This window comes from Neodiprion fabricii, chromosome 2 (assembly GCF_021155785.1).
Source record: "Neodiprion fabricii isolate iyNeoFabr1 chromosome 2, iyNeoFabr1.1, whole genome shotgun sequence".
Classification (NCBI taxonomy): Eukaryota; Metazoa; Arthropoda; class Insecta; order Hymenoptera; family Diprionidae; genus Neodiprion; species Neodiprion fabricii.
In genome coordinates this window covers 2,245,378-2,258,659 of record NC_060240.1, presented here as the reverse complement: position 1 = coordinate 2,258,659, position 13,282 = coordinate 2,245,378, and the positions used below count along the sequence as shown (strand labels likewise).

Genomic DNA, 13,282 nt, shown 5'->3' with positions numbered 1-13,282 from the left:
CTCAAAACTTACACTTTACGTTCACGTATTCTTCGTCGTGAATGAGGTCACTAAGTAGTGTAGTATTAAATCGCATCGACTCAAAAACAAAAAGTTATAATTCAAACTCAATCTCCATACTCGAAACAATTTTTGGTCGATTGATTTAGCCTACAGTGATCCGATAGTAATTAGCTGAAACTGAAACTCGATTGATGGTACGCAAGTGAAAAAAGCGATACAATCATGCTTTCAATCATTCGCCTGAAGAATAATCGTACCATTAAAATCATTATCATTTATCATTTCACTTACTGAAAATATGTATGTATTATAAAGAGAATGAAGAAAATTGCAAAGTTTTGAGTACCATCAACTGGAGTAGTCAGCACAACAAGCGTCTATAGACATAGATAATAATTAATGCAAGATGTAGCTATGGTTAAAGTAACAAAAAACCTAACTAACATTTAAACAATTTGCGCTGTGGCGGTAATTAGCGGCAGCGGCGGCGTCGGAGGAAGGCGCCGCAGGGGGCTCGGTGGGGTGGGAGGGTTGGGAGGTGGCGGAGGTGGTGGCCTTGGAAGGGGTGACGCCGCGATGCCCTCGCGCTGGTACACGCTTCTGGCGCTACCCTTCCCCGACCAGCACCTGGGGCGCCGAGACCTCACGGCCCGCCGTGGCAGTGATCACCCTTATTCTTTTGGTCTGTCAGCCGCTCACCGTGCCGGTTACTTCTCCAACCCATCCCTGTAAATTCTGTTTGCTCCCTCCCCCCCAACCAACGCCCACCGATACATCAATGATCAAGAACCACCGCCACGCGCGACGTGCCATCCTCATGAGTGTCACTAGTCAAGGTAAACGAAGCCTTGGAGTCCACAGTTTTAAATCGCACCACGTAGCGTATTAATATATTCTACTTCACAAAATGTACACTTCATGTAAGATTTCGTTAACTGTCAAGCATCACTCTTATTCACCTTCTGCTTTTTGTTTTTTTTTTATCGACAGGCTTGACTGCACGCTATCTCTTCGCTGTTTTGACTTCAGCAATCTTCAATTATTAACCATGCTTTATTAATGCTTATCGACAAATATATGTTTCATCTCTTGGACCGATCACTCAGCTATCAAAGTCAGAAATACACTTCAGTCAAGTCATTTGTATCAAAATACAATGGGGATGAATGGAGATAGTAGACAACTAGAAAAATATACTTTTTATACATCTAGTATTCACGTTCTAGTTTAATTTAGTCAACAATTCCATCGATCCCGTCAGTTGCTGTATGTAAGAAATACGCCTAAGAAGTCTGACATCTCCTTGCTCTCAAGAAAAAATTTCCAAACTTGCCTGGAACAATTTAAGAACAGGTTTAACAACAAACTTAGATCTCGATACAAAATTTTGGTCACGCAACGCTCAACTCTTGCTATCTTTACAACAAATGAATGTATCCTGAACTTTCAATTGTCGGTTATACCCGTCAGCTGAAAGAGAAAAACTTTTATTGCAATTTAGGAATCGCAGTAGAGGTAGCAAGCATTACCGCCATCGGGCATCCCCTGACTGCAACACAGTAGCCAGTTTCGATAGCAATTCATCAGAGAGCCGAGGTGGACTGAATCGCTACTATCGGCAAGCTTGGGAAAATCTTCACGAGACTGCGGGCCAAAAAGCAAATCACGCACCCCTACGTCGGAAAGAAACTCTCGACGAGCCTGGATACAGAGAAAACTTCCGTGGAAATAATACGGAACGAGACGGATCAGAGCTAGTAGTCAGTGACGTTGCTGCATATCCGTCAAGCAAACACGCAAGCGTCTCTGATAAGAAAAGGCATCACCATCATCATCATCACCACCATGGATCAGCTACGCCAGAATGGAGGCAGCCGCAGTCTCATCACAGATATTGAGCACAGATATAATTATGCAGAAAAATGAGTTCTAATCAACATTGTTCTTGATTTATTTGTGTAATAATATTTATTTCTCATGCTCGTTACTGAGAATTATTGAAGTACGACGAATGGCTACAGAAAGCAAGAAATTATTTTTCTTCTAATTCTACAATTGAACTCATTTTTTTTTTTTGTACCTATATGAAAGTGGTGTTTTTTTGTTTATTTTTTTTCAACACGTTACTTGGTGAAACGATACAGATGCCTAATTACAACAGCATAGAATATTCGCCGTTCGTATTTTCGTATAAGTGAAATGAAATTAATATTATTTTTTTTTGGGCTGATGTATTGATGTAAATAATAATTAATTGATCAACTAAACTATGATCACAATAATCGCAATGATTCATTTTATTCTTATCGCAGAGTTCTATGCTATTGTAATATTGTCAACGCTGGTCACAAGGGATGCCAAAAAAGAAAAGAATTAAAAAAAAAAAATTGTATACAACGATCAAATGCATATACATACATACATATTTAATTACATATGTTATACTGAATTTTAATTATAGTACACCACGAAATCATCAAATACATTAATCTTATATTCTTTTGCAACAAATGATGTTGCACACAAGCTAACAAAACGGTTTTGAACTAACGTGGATATTGGAGGAATCCGAAATGAATACCTTGGCCTTGCTTTGAGGGAGCCAATTAACTCTGAAATAGAAGATACTATTTTTGAGATACTTTATTTTTTTTTTTTTTTTTTTTTCTTAATCAATACTTTTCTCATTGCTAAGGTAAGGCCGACGTTTTTCATGCGGAAGAGAAATAAAAATAAAACACCCTGATAAAACTGATAGATATTAACGAACAAGCTCCGACGTAAAACAAAGAAAAAAAACTCGAGACAGTCAGAATCACAAGAATATACATATAGTTCAGCATACAACGAACTTCGGATTATTGTTAAACAACTAATTACATCACTGTAACCTTAGTGATTTTATAATTATATTTCGTCATTCGCGATTTCCAAGGTAAAATATACTGCTGCCATTAATAGGCGCTCACATACTTTACCTGAATATATTATTAAGACTTTTACTCCATGCACGACGCAGTGTTAAAATTGAAAGAGATTCGTGGGTGTAACACTCTAAGGCATGTTATGTATATTATAAATAGAAATTAGTTATAGTCAATGTATTGACAATCGTATTAGAATAAATATATTTATGAAATTGATTGTATAATTTTGAAATGCTGCTATTACTTCCAATTTATTATAAACCAATCACGTAACTATTTGAAGAAAATTAAAATTGATTTCGATAATTAGGTCATTCAAAAACATGTGGTCGCTACATGCTTACGAAATATTGGACAAATAAGTGAACAGTATCTTTTTTAATAATCTTTCTAAAACGCTTTATTGTAAAACGTGTTTCAAAAAGAAATAGACTAAACAGCATTGAGAAAGAAACTTACATTCACATTTAAGATTAAACTTAACGACTGGGTATATATATCATGTCTTTGTATAAAATATAACTTCACAGTCTGTAGAACATTATCACGATTTGCCAAGTTACTTACATCTTGTTTTGTATCATATCGATAAGCTTGGCTTGGATTTAGAGTTATTATCGTCCACAATACATATCATTTAAATCAGTCTTTCAGTTCTTAAGCCATTGACCAATCAGTTGACCAATGCGTTTCCGGGCCTCGGTCAATTGTGGTGGATCATTATCCGACTGAGGATACATATTGGCGCAGTGGGCCGTGCCTTGAATTACAAGAACCAGAATAGGTAACAAACATTCCAGGCCAAACAGTGGCTGAATACTCTATATTGTTAATTTGATATTAAAGGTAATACCATTCTGTGTAATACGACAATTTCACTACACAATATTTCAATTTATATCTGTATTTCAACAGTTTTCTAATCAAATAAAGTGACTCACCGTTTATGTAAATGGCTGGTGCCCGAGGGTTGGTGGACTTTATCTTGCCAAGAGCATGCCACGGGTCAATACTTCCATGGACAAATACCACGTTGCTGACATCCAAATCGAAAGCTCCGTAAATTGTATTGGTACGTTCGACCGCAGATTGCAGGAGATGTATATTGTATCTGCAAAATGAATCGAGGCAAGTTTATCGTGTCTCTGAGACAAGTGATTATTTAGATATGTACAATCATTTTCGTTCGCAAACAACTTCCAGAGAATCAGAGCACATGAATCTAAAATAAAAATTTGCAAGTACGTTTCGATGTTAGACAATCAAACAGTAATTGACATCTACCTTGGTCCAAATATGTCAGTGCACTGCTGAACAAAGAAATCTACTGGAAAAGTTTCGCTGAAAAGCTGAGGTCGCGCAGTCGATGTCTGGAAGAATCCGAATTCGGTGCAGGTTTGATAAGTCCATTGTCGACCTTTGAACGTTAAAGAAAGCGTCAGTTTATGTGATAATTAACTTGAACCGTGACTGCACCTCAATCGATTATGTATGAACTTTACCAACCTCCCTCTGCTGCCTCATCAGCCCAGCTGACATTCCGAAGTTCACTGATCATTTTGTTATATTTATAGTCGAAACATTTCTCATCGTTTGCCTTGAGAAGTAAATTGCTAACCTGAGCTAGACGAGAAACAGGTGTACCTCTGCTCTCATCTACCAGGATGTTACAGATCGTGTCAATCGTTATGTTGGCCGTTTTTGAACTTTTACGATTATCCTTGTTGTACTGTACTACCTCAGCGAAATTGCTTGCCAGTGATTCATACATATTTGCTATATCATTGTTTTTCGTGTGACCGGGGTCGATAGGGTCGCAAAACCTTAAATTCACAAGGAAAAATTAACACATTGTATTGGATTGTTCGATGACATGGAAAAAAATTGCGAGTCACTGCTGCTGATTTAAAAAATAAAGTTAAATAATATGTAAGAACGTTACGGGACAGTACTTGAATTTTTCTGCAAGTCCCTTCTGGCCAAGAGGATGACGCAACATTATGTGAACTTGTTTATTGGCAGTAACGACTGCATCTATGCATGCCTGGGAATGGGTTCGCAAGGCATCTTCGACTACAACGTAATATTCTGTAATTTACAAATAGTAGAAACGTATTATTCATCGGAATATTGTTGTTCCGAGATTTCGCCTGTAATGGTATCTAAAAATTAATTCAATCCAGGTCAACCGAATTCAAGGTCTGAGCTTTGTTGATGAGGAAAGAAGTGTTTGCATATCTATCGAATGCTTACGCTGAAAATCAATCTGTGCCAAAAGGGGTCCACTGGCTGACATGGCTCCGTGAACAAGGTGAGGATACTTGGCTCGAGACCAAGCAGCCAGAGAACCTGGATAAGATCCGCCAAAAGTGATCCATTTGGTTCCTGCAGGAATCTGATGTCTGAGATTCATCCCTTCGATGAAATAAGCAAGATCGGCCAGTGCCTGTTCAGAGCTCAGATACATGAGATTTTTCACACTCAAATCGCTGGAAAAAATTACATAAGGTGAATTTGCAAAAAAAAACCCTGAAGCTAATGCGAGCTATACACATAGAGTTATCATCATGGAGTTTTGAAGTAATAACAAATTTCACTTTGCAGCTTACGCAGTCGGGTGGCTTTTGCCATAGAAGCGATGTTCCAATTGGAAACACAAGGCTCCGTATTGCTTTGCATATTCAATCCATTCTCCTTCTGCCATCCACTTTGGATTAGCAGTTCCCTCCCCGCCAATCATAAGGAAGACTGGCCCTCCTTTCTTGTAGAATCCGGAATTGGTAAAATATCGCTGAAGAAAAAATAAGGTTTATCAACATAGATTTTCCCATCAATAATGCGTATATCGTATAGCATTGAGTGAATATAGCATAAAATCGGAGCTAAGTAAATGAGAACTAATTTTCCCTGTCTAGGATCATCAGATATAAGTATAAAACATCATCACATACCTGTTTCCATGTTCTAGCGTCGGTTGGATTGAAATGGTCAAGAAATTGTTCAAACCACTGATCCTCAACTGGCACGTAATCTTTAGAGAGAACAGGTGATCCTAGGTTTCCACCCTTGCTTCTGCCACGTGCAAAACTGCGCAATGCTAATGCAGCATTAACGCCAGCTAGCAGAATTACAAGTAGTCGAATGAAAAGCATATTAACGCCTATCAATTGTGAAACAACCTGAAATGAAAGTGACACGAGAAAAATTAGCTGCAGGAAACACAAAAGATGTGGATTAAAAAGCATTTCATCTTTTAAGTGATGTCATTTATAGTTTCCTTTTATTACATGTAAAAAAACCAACGGCCGGCTGTTGAAGTAAAAAAATAGAGATATCTAACAAACTGTCTGGCAGAAATCAGTGTTGTTATTAGTATTATTGTGTTTCACCGATTTTATTATGACTCATTTGTGATAGTGCAACTAGCTTAATGTAAGACTATCGTGCAAGTGACGTGAAACGATGTTAGGTATAAACTGGTGCCGATGTAAATTTAGAGAGAAGAAATTTGACCTACTGTATTACGGGTCACTGGGATTAAAAGGAAATTTGAAGGTTACAGGGAGAGGAATAAAAAAAAAATAAAAACAAGAAAACTAAACAATCGAGAACGAACGGACCGATATCATATTAAGAAAAGTTTTTGAAACCTATTTGACATGAGAAACGACGGTTAATTTGACAGCAATACTAAACTATAATGTTATTTTCTCGAAAATAAACGGCTGCTGATACTTGCCGGGTTATGGATGATGGATGAGTGTGGGTTATTCTGGGAGAGGTAGTTTTATTTCTTCAGGCATGCGCTTGACAAGGATACTGAGAATACATCTGGTACGCGCGACGACGACAACAACAACGTCGTTTATGACACGGAGAAGTTAAGTACCGACCAAGTATGCATTCTCCAAAAACTAGCATCGATAAAGAAGAAAGCGATCTTTCCTATCCTACGACGACTTTCCATTAAAACATAGTTGTGCAATTTCGTAACATGTTTACATGCAAAAAAGCAACCTAACCGTCACGACGATAACTCGTTCGCAGCGATTTTACAAATCTCTGATCGCGAGAGGTGAACTTCGTATGTGTCACCGATCTTCCGACAATTGTATCGCCGTGTAGTAGGATGTTGCAAATTATTCATCGATTTGTCTTGCTACGGTAAAGAAAAATTCAACATAATCATACCTTACATATATTTTCTTATTAAACGCGTATCAGGCATGACATTGTAGATAAGCGATCGTCCCAATTAACCAATTATACACTCGTATTTTGTCAATTATCAAAGTACGTACTAAATTATTACATCATTGAAATGAAATCTCCTTGCCGGCTGTTGTCGACAAAAGCTCGAGTATGAAACTATTAACTAATAGTATTAGGCGATGGTGAAAGAAATACAATAATTTATTATTCGATTAAAAGTATCGGCTCATCGGTCAATTACGTTTTACGCTTGTACGCGTAGTTTAATTAAGCCGACATACCTACCTAATCTCATGCCGAGGTAAACAACTCGCAGTTGGATGATCGTTGTTGCAGGCGCGAATTTTTCGGGTAACTCGGAGGGCCCGAAGATCTGTTTACTTCTGTACGAAATTCATATAAAAACTATTCGAAAGCCTGAATATTTATAATCCGACCAATTTTCTTGTTCTAAAAATTGTGCAATATTTATATAATTATAACGCCAAGGATTGTGCCAAGAAAAAAAAAATATCTCTGTTGTTCACTTGTGAAAACTTATTTAATCAATGCGCTCTACTGCCGTAGGCAGTGACACATTTGCTTGTACGCGTTAAATATTTGAATTTTCAAATAGTCTGCTTCTACAATTGTGTATAATTCGACAACCGGCCTGATATTTAAAGTTCGCAGATATTTAAAGATTAGACATGTAGGAACCGTGTTAAATAATTTTTCAACATCTACAGCGTTGTTGAATATTTATTTTTATTCTTTTTTGCTTTCTATCCTCATAACGTCACGTGATCTGAGTACGTACATTTATCTCCAACCAACCGAATCAACGTATTTCCCTTCACCGTCTCGTGGGGGCGCAGAAACTTGCCAAAAATTGTGTTATTACGTATAATTATTATCAGGATCGGCCTCCATATTTCGCGTGATACTTTCATTCAACACGGAAACAAGAGTGTATGTCCTACGTAGCATAATGAGAATTAAGTTAGCGTTGTATTATATCCTCAGTATCCTCAGTCAACGAAGTTCGTAACGTTATTGTCATGATTCGTCTTTCGGAAAACCCGTTATTCCGTAATTTGAAGAATCTCCGAAATGCAGTAAATTGTAATAATAAGACAAAAGTAATTCATATTTTCAAAACTCAGCCACTTCGAAGTCATTACAAAATTGTTAAATCGTCATCCCCCCCCCCCCCCCCCCAGCCTCGTTACCTTGACGTTACTAACTTCCTACTACTTCTTTGCGCATCATTGCTACATTTAAAAATCGATTCACTGTATGCTATTAGCCGATAAGCATATCCCAAAAACGAGCTAGATTACCAATCATGTACATACATTATATGCACGTAGACGTTATATATATCATACATGTATGTAGCACGCGATAAAAATATATTGCGCATTATGTGACAGGCGTTCTCTTCCTTGTTTGTTGTTTGTCAATTGTTTTTCTTTCTTTCTCGTTCTTTATCCCCCCCCCCCCCCTCCCCCCACTCTTTTGTCCCTTCTATATTTTTGATTCTTTGGTTTTTTTTTTTGTTCACATTCGGCGCACGATAAAGCCTTGAGCGAATTGACTCTGTAAGGCGATAAGAGAATTTTGTGCCGGAATAATGAATTTTCTTCGATGTTGTACAATGACATATGTGTAAGTCACATGACATTCGTTTAGAGACAGAAATTTTATTGCAGTCGATCGTCGTATAAGTGTTCGTGCGATAAGAGGGATCGCGATCCATCGAATACATAATCCTGTTATTATTTGTTTATTTTGTTTTCCTCAATTCGACGCACTGTGCAAGATAAATGATTCTCTTTCGCGCGAAGAAGGCCTGCAGTGTTGAGAATACCGTATATTTTTAATTTTATATTTATTTTTTGGGTATATACATACATATGTATATATATATTTATATATATATATATAAAATATATACACACATGCACGCGCGCGCGCGCGCACACACATACACATGCATATATATGTATATATCTAATATAATTAAGACGAAACGTGGAACGTGAACGTGCAATTAAAATACACCCTACATAAGTATATTCAGTGAAAAAGCAAAACCTGTACGGTGGGTAAAGTGAGAGACTTTGGTGAAGAGCTGTACGCACACTTTGAAGTTTACTACCGTCATTGGGCCTAGATTTCTCTTCTCTACTTCTTAGTTGTTTTCTTCTTCTTGTTCGTCGTCATCGTCGTCCTCGAGGTTGTTTCAGTTGTATATATAATACGCTTTATAAAATACATCATTTCACATCTGGATGGGAGCCATAAATTCGCGTAGTATGGATTTCGAACAGGATCCAGGACTCACCGCTATCTTGCAATATTTGATCAGAAGGTTTGCAACCAATATACATAATCTCGCAATATTTCGGATTTTCCTACGAGTGTCAACCTAACCTAACCTCACCATACGTACCCCGTTATTCTTTAGTCAACTTTGACAACAGTAACAGATTTTTTATTTACGAAGTATTTCAACTTGGCATGCAGGCGTACGTAGAATTTGTTCTCGGAAAACTGGTTCACATTTTTATGCACTCATTAACAGCTGACTTCTTACAGATGAACGAAACTGTGTTGAGAATTGTCATTTTCATTTCCATGCAGCAAAATTATATAAACGGAGGAAATTCTAAACTGAGAAAAACTAATTTGATTTGATATTTATGTTTTATTGTTCTTTTCTTCAACAGTGGGCAGGTACATATCATATCTTCGGATCAGGATGACTCTGACGAAGAGTACGGCAGTTCGCAACCGCCCAGAGTGACGACAAAACCTAACACATCGATTCTCGACGTAAGAAAGTTCGATGAACTTCAAACATAACAAATTTCACGCTTGTGTGTGGGTTGTTATTATGTATGTTGATTTGATTTATTTTTTTTTAGAAGAGTGAAATAAGTCTGGCAACAAAACAGGCTTGCGGACTTGGCGACACCGGCGGTAAACCAGCCACGTCGATTACTTCTATGATACAAAAAAGAGCTGTAGGGCCAGGATTTAGTGCAGGACAAAAATGTAGAATAGCCAGCAGTTTTCTACCAAACAAAATGCGTCAAGTGGCTAAATACAGCAGCAAGGCTTTCTGTGGATCGCATTCCAAAGATGGGAGATTTTTCCTTACCGCCAGTCAAGGTCAGCCTGTTAACAACATTCCATATCACAGTTTGGAAACTTGATCTGCGGTCTATACCTATTTTCATATGTAAAATGAATATATGTTGAAAAAAATTTATTTTCAGATCGATTTTTACGTCTTTACCACACACAGGATGGAGAATTTTTAGAATTCAAAAAGATTCCGGCACGTGACGTTGGATGGAGTATTCTAGACACAGCTTTCAGTCCCGATGGCAACTACATTGTATATTCTAGTTGGTCCGAATGCCGTGAGTGAACTTTTCATGAACAATTACATGAGCATGGTTGAAACATAGTCAAACTATCGATAAAACTTAGCACGAGCTACCGTTAATAATATTTGATTATCTTGCAGTATACTTGTGCCCCGTTTATGGTGATTCTGTGATCCAAGAATCCCTCTCGTTGTGTCCAGAAGACCGGAGATTTTGTATATTTTCTCTAGTATTCTCTAGCGACGGCAGGGAAATACTTGGCGGTGCTAATGACGGATATCTATATGTATACGATAGAGAATGTCATCAACGTGCTCTTAGGGTAAGTTACTCGGATGTAACGAACGACTAGCTAATTGAAGTTGCCTGCTTTAATCCAAGGTAATATTTCCAGATCGCGGGTCATGGTGACGATGTAAACACAGTTGCCTTTGCAGACAACACGTCACAAATTTTATACAGTGCAGGAGATGACGGTCTTTGCAAGGTAAGAAGGTTTATTTTCGGTAAACAACATTTTTCATCTCGATTCTTATAATCGGTTTTTCTTCTTCAATGATTTCTTAGGTTTGGGACAGAAGAACGTTGAGCGAAACCGATCCTCACCCTGTAGGTATTCTCGCAGGGCATATGGACGGAATAACTTATATCGACCCACGAGGAGACGGCAGATATTTGGTAACAAACAGTAAAGATCAGACAATCAAGTTATGGGATGTCAGAGCATTCTCGGACCAAAATGCCGAGCTAAACACACGCAAGGCCGTCGCTACTCAAAATTGGGATTACAGGTGGCAGCGAGTACCAAAAAGTTGTAAGTTGCGATGGAAAAGGCATACCTTAATTTCACTCCGGCATACATAGATTACTCATTTGCGAATTGTGTAAATGGTTACCGTTCCATTTTCCTTAGTATATCAATAATTAAGTTTCTTCACCTGTTGCAGTGTATAAAGTAAAGAATATGCTCGAAGGAGATACAAGCGTGATGACGTATCGAGGGCACTCCGTGTTGCAGACTTTGATACGTTGTCATTTTTCACCGGCCGCGACAACGGGTCAGAGATATATATACACGGGTTGTGCGACGGGAAAAATAATAAGTGAGTAAATCATCAGAAATTTCTCTATTTCATCATAGTATTAACATTGTTACACAGTGTTATCAGTGATTTTCACAGTATGTTGATATAATCGTATGTTTCAAAACATTACACATGTAACGTTACAGTATATGACGTGTTGACTGGTGTAATAGTCAATGCTCTCAATGGACACAAAGGCTGCGTCAGAGATGTCAGTTGGCATCCGTTTCATCAAGAAATAGTATCGACTTCTGTAAGTGGTTGATATTTTTCTTAAAAGACAAAGTTACCTACGAATCCCTTCCTTTGCGATATAAAACAAGATCTTTTAATCTCCATTACAGTGGGACGGAACAATAGGGAGTTGGCGGTATGCAGGCGGAACTTCACTCGACAGTTCAGACTCCGATGACGACAATGATACATTATTGCGGCCGCGTGCATTAAGACGTAGCCAAAGAATAGCTGCCCAACGTGCGAAACACACAGTGGCCTGTTAAGTAGGTAAACGAAATTGCTACGTGGCCAGGTAACACATACGTTTGGGATGGGCTGGTTCTATTCCCAGAGAAAAAAAAAAAAGTGATTAAAATATCCGACACCTGGACTGTTGGATAATAAGTAAAAGTAGATTTTTTACAAGACTGAGCGTACTTTTATTTCTTTTTTGCGTTTCTTAAACAGCGTCAAAGAATCAGCCCATTTTCACGAGTAACATTATATTAACACAATAAATGGATAGAAAAAACAAAACATTAGAAAAAATTACAAGCAAAAAAAAAAAATCGTTGAAAAAAAATTATTTTTCGTGTTTTTTCGGACTGGGCTTCCCCTACGATACCAATATTGTTACTAACTTTTTTCATAACATCTAGAATGCGGCAGTGTGTTGAGACTAATTAACCAATACCTTCTTTTACGTCTTATATGCGAACAGCGAGTGTTGAGAAAACAAAGAAACAACAATGTTCCCAGAGATATTTTATCATCACCATTTAGAACCCTCTGTTACGTTCCATTTCAAGCATATTCAAACTTATCCATCCATGAAATGAAATGTTCGTTTGAATAAAATATTTTGAAGAAAGATTTTCGTAGAAGTGTGAATTAAAAAAAAAAGTAAAAAACGTAAAAGGGTAATGAAAAGTATAAATATCCACCACAAGTTTGAGTTTATAAAATGGAGGGAAGAAACAAGTTGAGCGATACAGACACGCTTCCACTAGTTAGTCCAGATTGTTTAGAAATGAAATCAATTTAATGCACTAAGTACGGCATGTAAAAATTTTTGGAGTTAAGCATTTAATCAAACTCTAATCTAATTATCGATAAGAATTACATCTGATCGTCGTGCCATGACAAGTGTTACGGACCACGGAGTATCGGTATTGCTACACCTAATTTTCTCGCTGTGTTGGCATTTGTTGGTCTCAGTGTACTAAATAATTTTGCTATACATTAAAATTCCGTTCGGTGCCTAATATTAAGTAAACATAAAACTCTTGAATTTGACATTCGAGGTAATACTTTCCAAGCTTTGTAAAAAAAATTTATTGAATCTAAAGGGATACGCCAAAACGAAGACGTCTTGTTAACTTACTTTTCATGTAAGTATCCTTTTTTTACCCACGAAAAGGATAACAAGAAAACAAAAAAAAAAAAAAACGCAAAAACA

The 13,282-nt window shown here is 37.5% G+C and overlaps 3 protein-coding genes across 12 annotated transcripts in view; 2 read left to right on the top strand and 1 right to left on the bottom strand.

The window, feature by feature from the left end:
- Positions 1-3,146, top strand: part of LOC124176068 (sushi, von Willebrand factor type A, EGF and pentraxin domain-containing protein 1) — a 26,108-nt gene extending 22,962 nt beyond the window's left edge. Inside the window, exons 11-12 of one of the 2 annotated variants that reach the window (XR_006869294.1) lie at positions 480-839; positions 1,505-1,631. Coding sequence is in view for 1 of the 2 variants with exons in the window: in XM_046556888.1 (XP_046412844.1) it covers positions 1,505-1,901 (397 nt within the window). In the remaining variant the exon portion in view is untranslated. Of the gene's footprint in view, positions 1-479; positions 840-1,504 lie in introns of both variants that reach the window. The other variant, XM_046556888.1, reaches the window with a different exon arrangement.
- LOC124176080 (putative serine protease K12H4.7) lies at positions 2,230-6,802 on the bottom strand. Of its 4 annotated transcripts, XR_006869295.1 has the most exons (10): positions 6,670-6,802; positions 5,882-6,109; positions 5,540-5,721; positions 5,184-5,419; positions 4,883-5,018; positions 4,437-4,753; positions 4,215-4,347; positions 3,872-4,041; positions 3,498-3,690; positions 2,230-2,615 (listed from the first exon to the last, which is right to left on the bottom strand). XR_006869295.1 is itself a non-coding variant. In XM_046556915.1 (9 exons), exons 2-9 carry the CDS (start codon positions 6,080-6,082, stop codon positions 3,581-3,583), a joined length of 1,485 nt encoding a protein of 494 aa, XP_046412871.1. In that variant the 5' UTR covers positions 6,083-6,109; positions 6,670-6,802; the 3' UTR covers positions 2,726-3,580. The 4 variants fall into 4 exon arrangements, 3 of the variants coding, with proteins under 3 accessions (XP_046412871.1, XP_046412872.1, XP_046412873.1); XM_046556915.1 differs by lacking the exon at positions 2,230-2,615 and having other exon boundaries at positions 2,726-3,690; XM_046556916.1 differs by lacking the exons at positions 2,230-2,615; positions 6,670-6,802 and adding an exon at positions 6,359-6,415 and having other exon boundaries at positions 2,726-3,690; positions 5,882-6,111.
- Positions 6,687-13,282, top strand: LOC124176078 (DDB1- and CUL4-associated factor 11). 6 transcript variants are annotated; one of them, XM_046556908.1, is made up of 11 exons: positions 8,844-8,995; positions 9,152-9,498; positions 9,857-9,962; positions 10,055-10,301; positions 10,409-10,555; positions 10,663-10,844; positions 10,917-11,009; positions 11,090-11,336; positions 11,470-11,625; positions 11,754-11,860; positions 11,952-13,282. In XM_046556908.1, the coding sequence occupies exons 2-11, from the start codon at positions 9,419-9,421 to the stop codon at positions 12,105-12,107; spliced, it is 1,521 nt and encodes a 506-aa protein (XP_046412864.1). In that variant the 5' UTR covers positions 8,844-8,995; positions 9,152-9,418; the 3' UTR covers positions 12,108-13,282. The 6 variants fall into 6 exon arrangements, with proteins under 6 accessions (XP_046412862.1, XP_046412865.1, XP_046412868.1 ...); XM_046556906.1 differs by lacking the exons at positions 8,844-8,995; positions 9,152-9,498 and adding an exon at positions 6,687-6,811; XM_046556909.1 differs by lacking the exons at positions 8,844-8,995; positions 9,152-9,498 and adding an exon at positions 6,957-7,094.

Excerpts from the sequence above, each read along its gene's own strand:
- LOC124176078 (XM_046556906.1), top strand. The coding sequence starts at position 6,687 with ATGAGTGTGGGTTATTCTGGGAGAGGTAGTTTTATTTCTTCAGGCATG. Across the intron at positions 10,302-10,408 it reads TTTCCTTACCGCCAGTCAAG|ATCGATTTTTACGTCTTTAC; the intron begins GTCAGCCTGTTA and ends ATTTATTTTCAG. Across the intron at positions 11,337-11,469 it reads GCAGCGAGTACCAAAAAGTT|TGTATAAAGTAAAGAATATG; the intron begins GTAAGTTGCGAT and ends CACCTGTTGCAG.
- LOC124176080 (XM_046556915.1), bottom strand. The coding sequence starts at position 6,082 with ATGCTTTTCATTCGACTACTTGTAATTCTGCTAGCTGGCGTTAATGCT. Across the intron at positions 5,420-5,539 it reads GGCAAAAGCCACCCGACTGC|CGATTTGAGTGTGAAAAATC; the intron begins GTAAGCTGCAAA and ends AATTTTTTCCAG. Across the intron at positions 4,754-4,882 it reads GGACTTGCAGAAAAATTCAA|GTTTTGCGACCCTATCGACC; the intron begins GTACTGTCCCGT and ends TGTGAATTTAAG.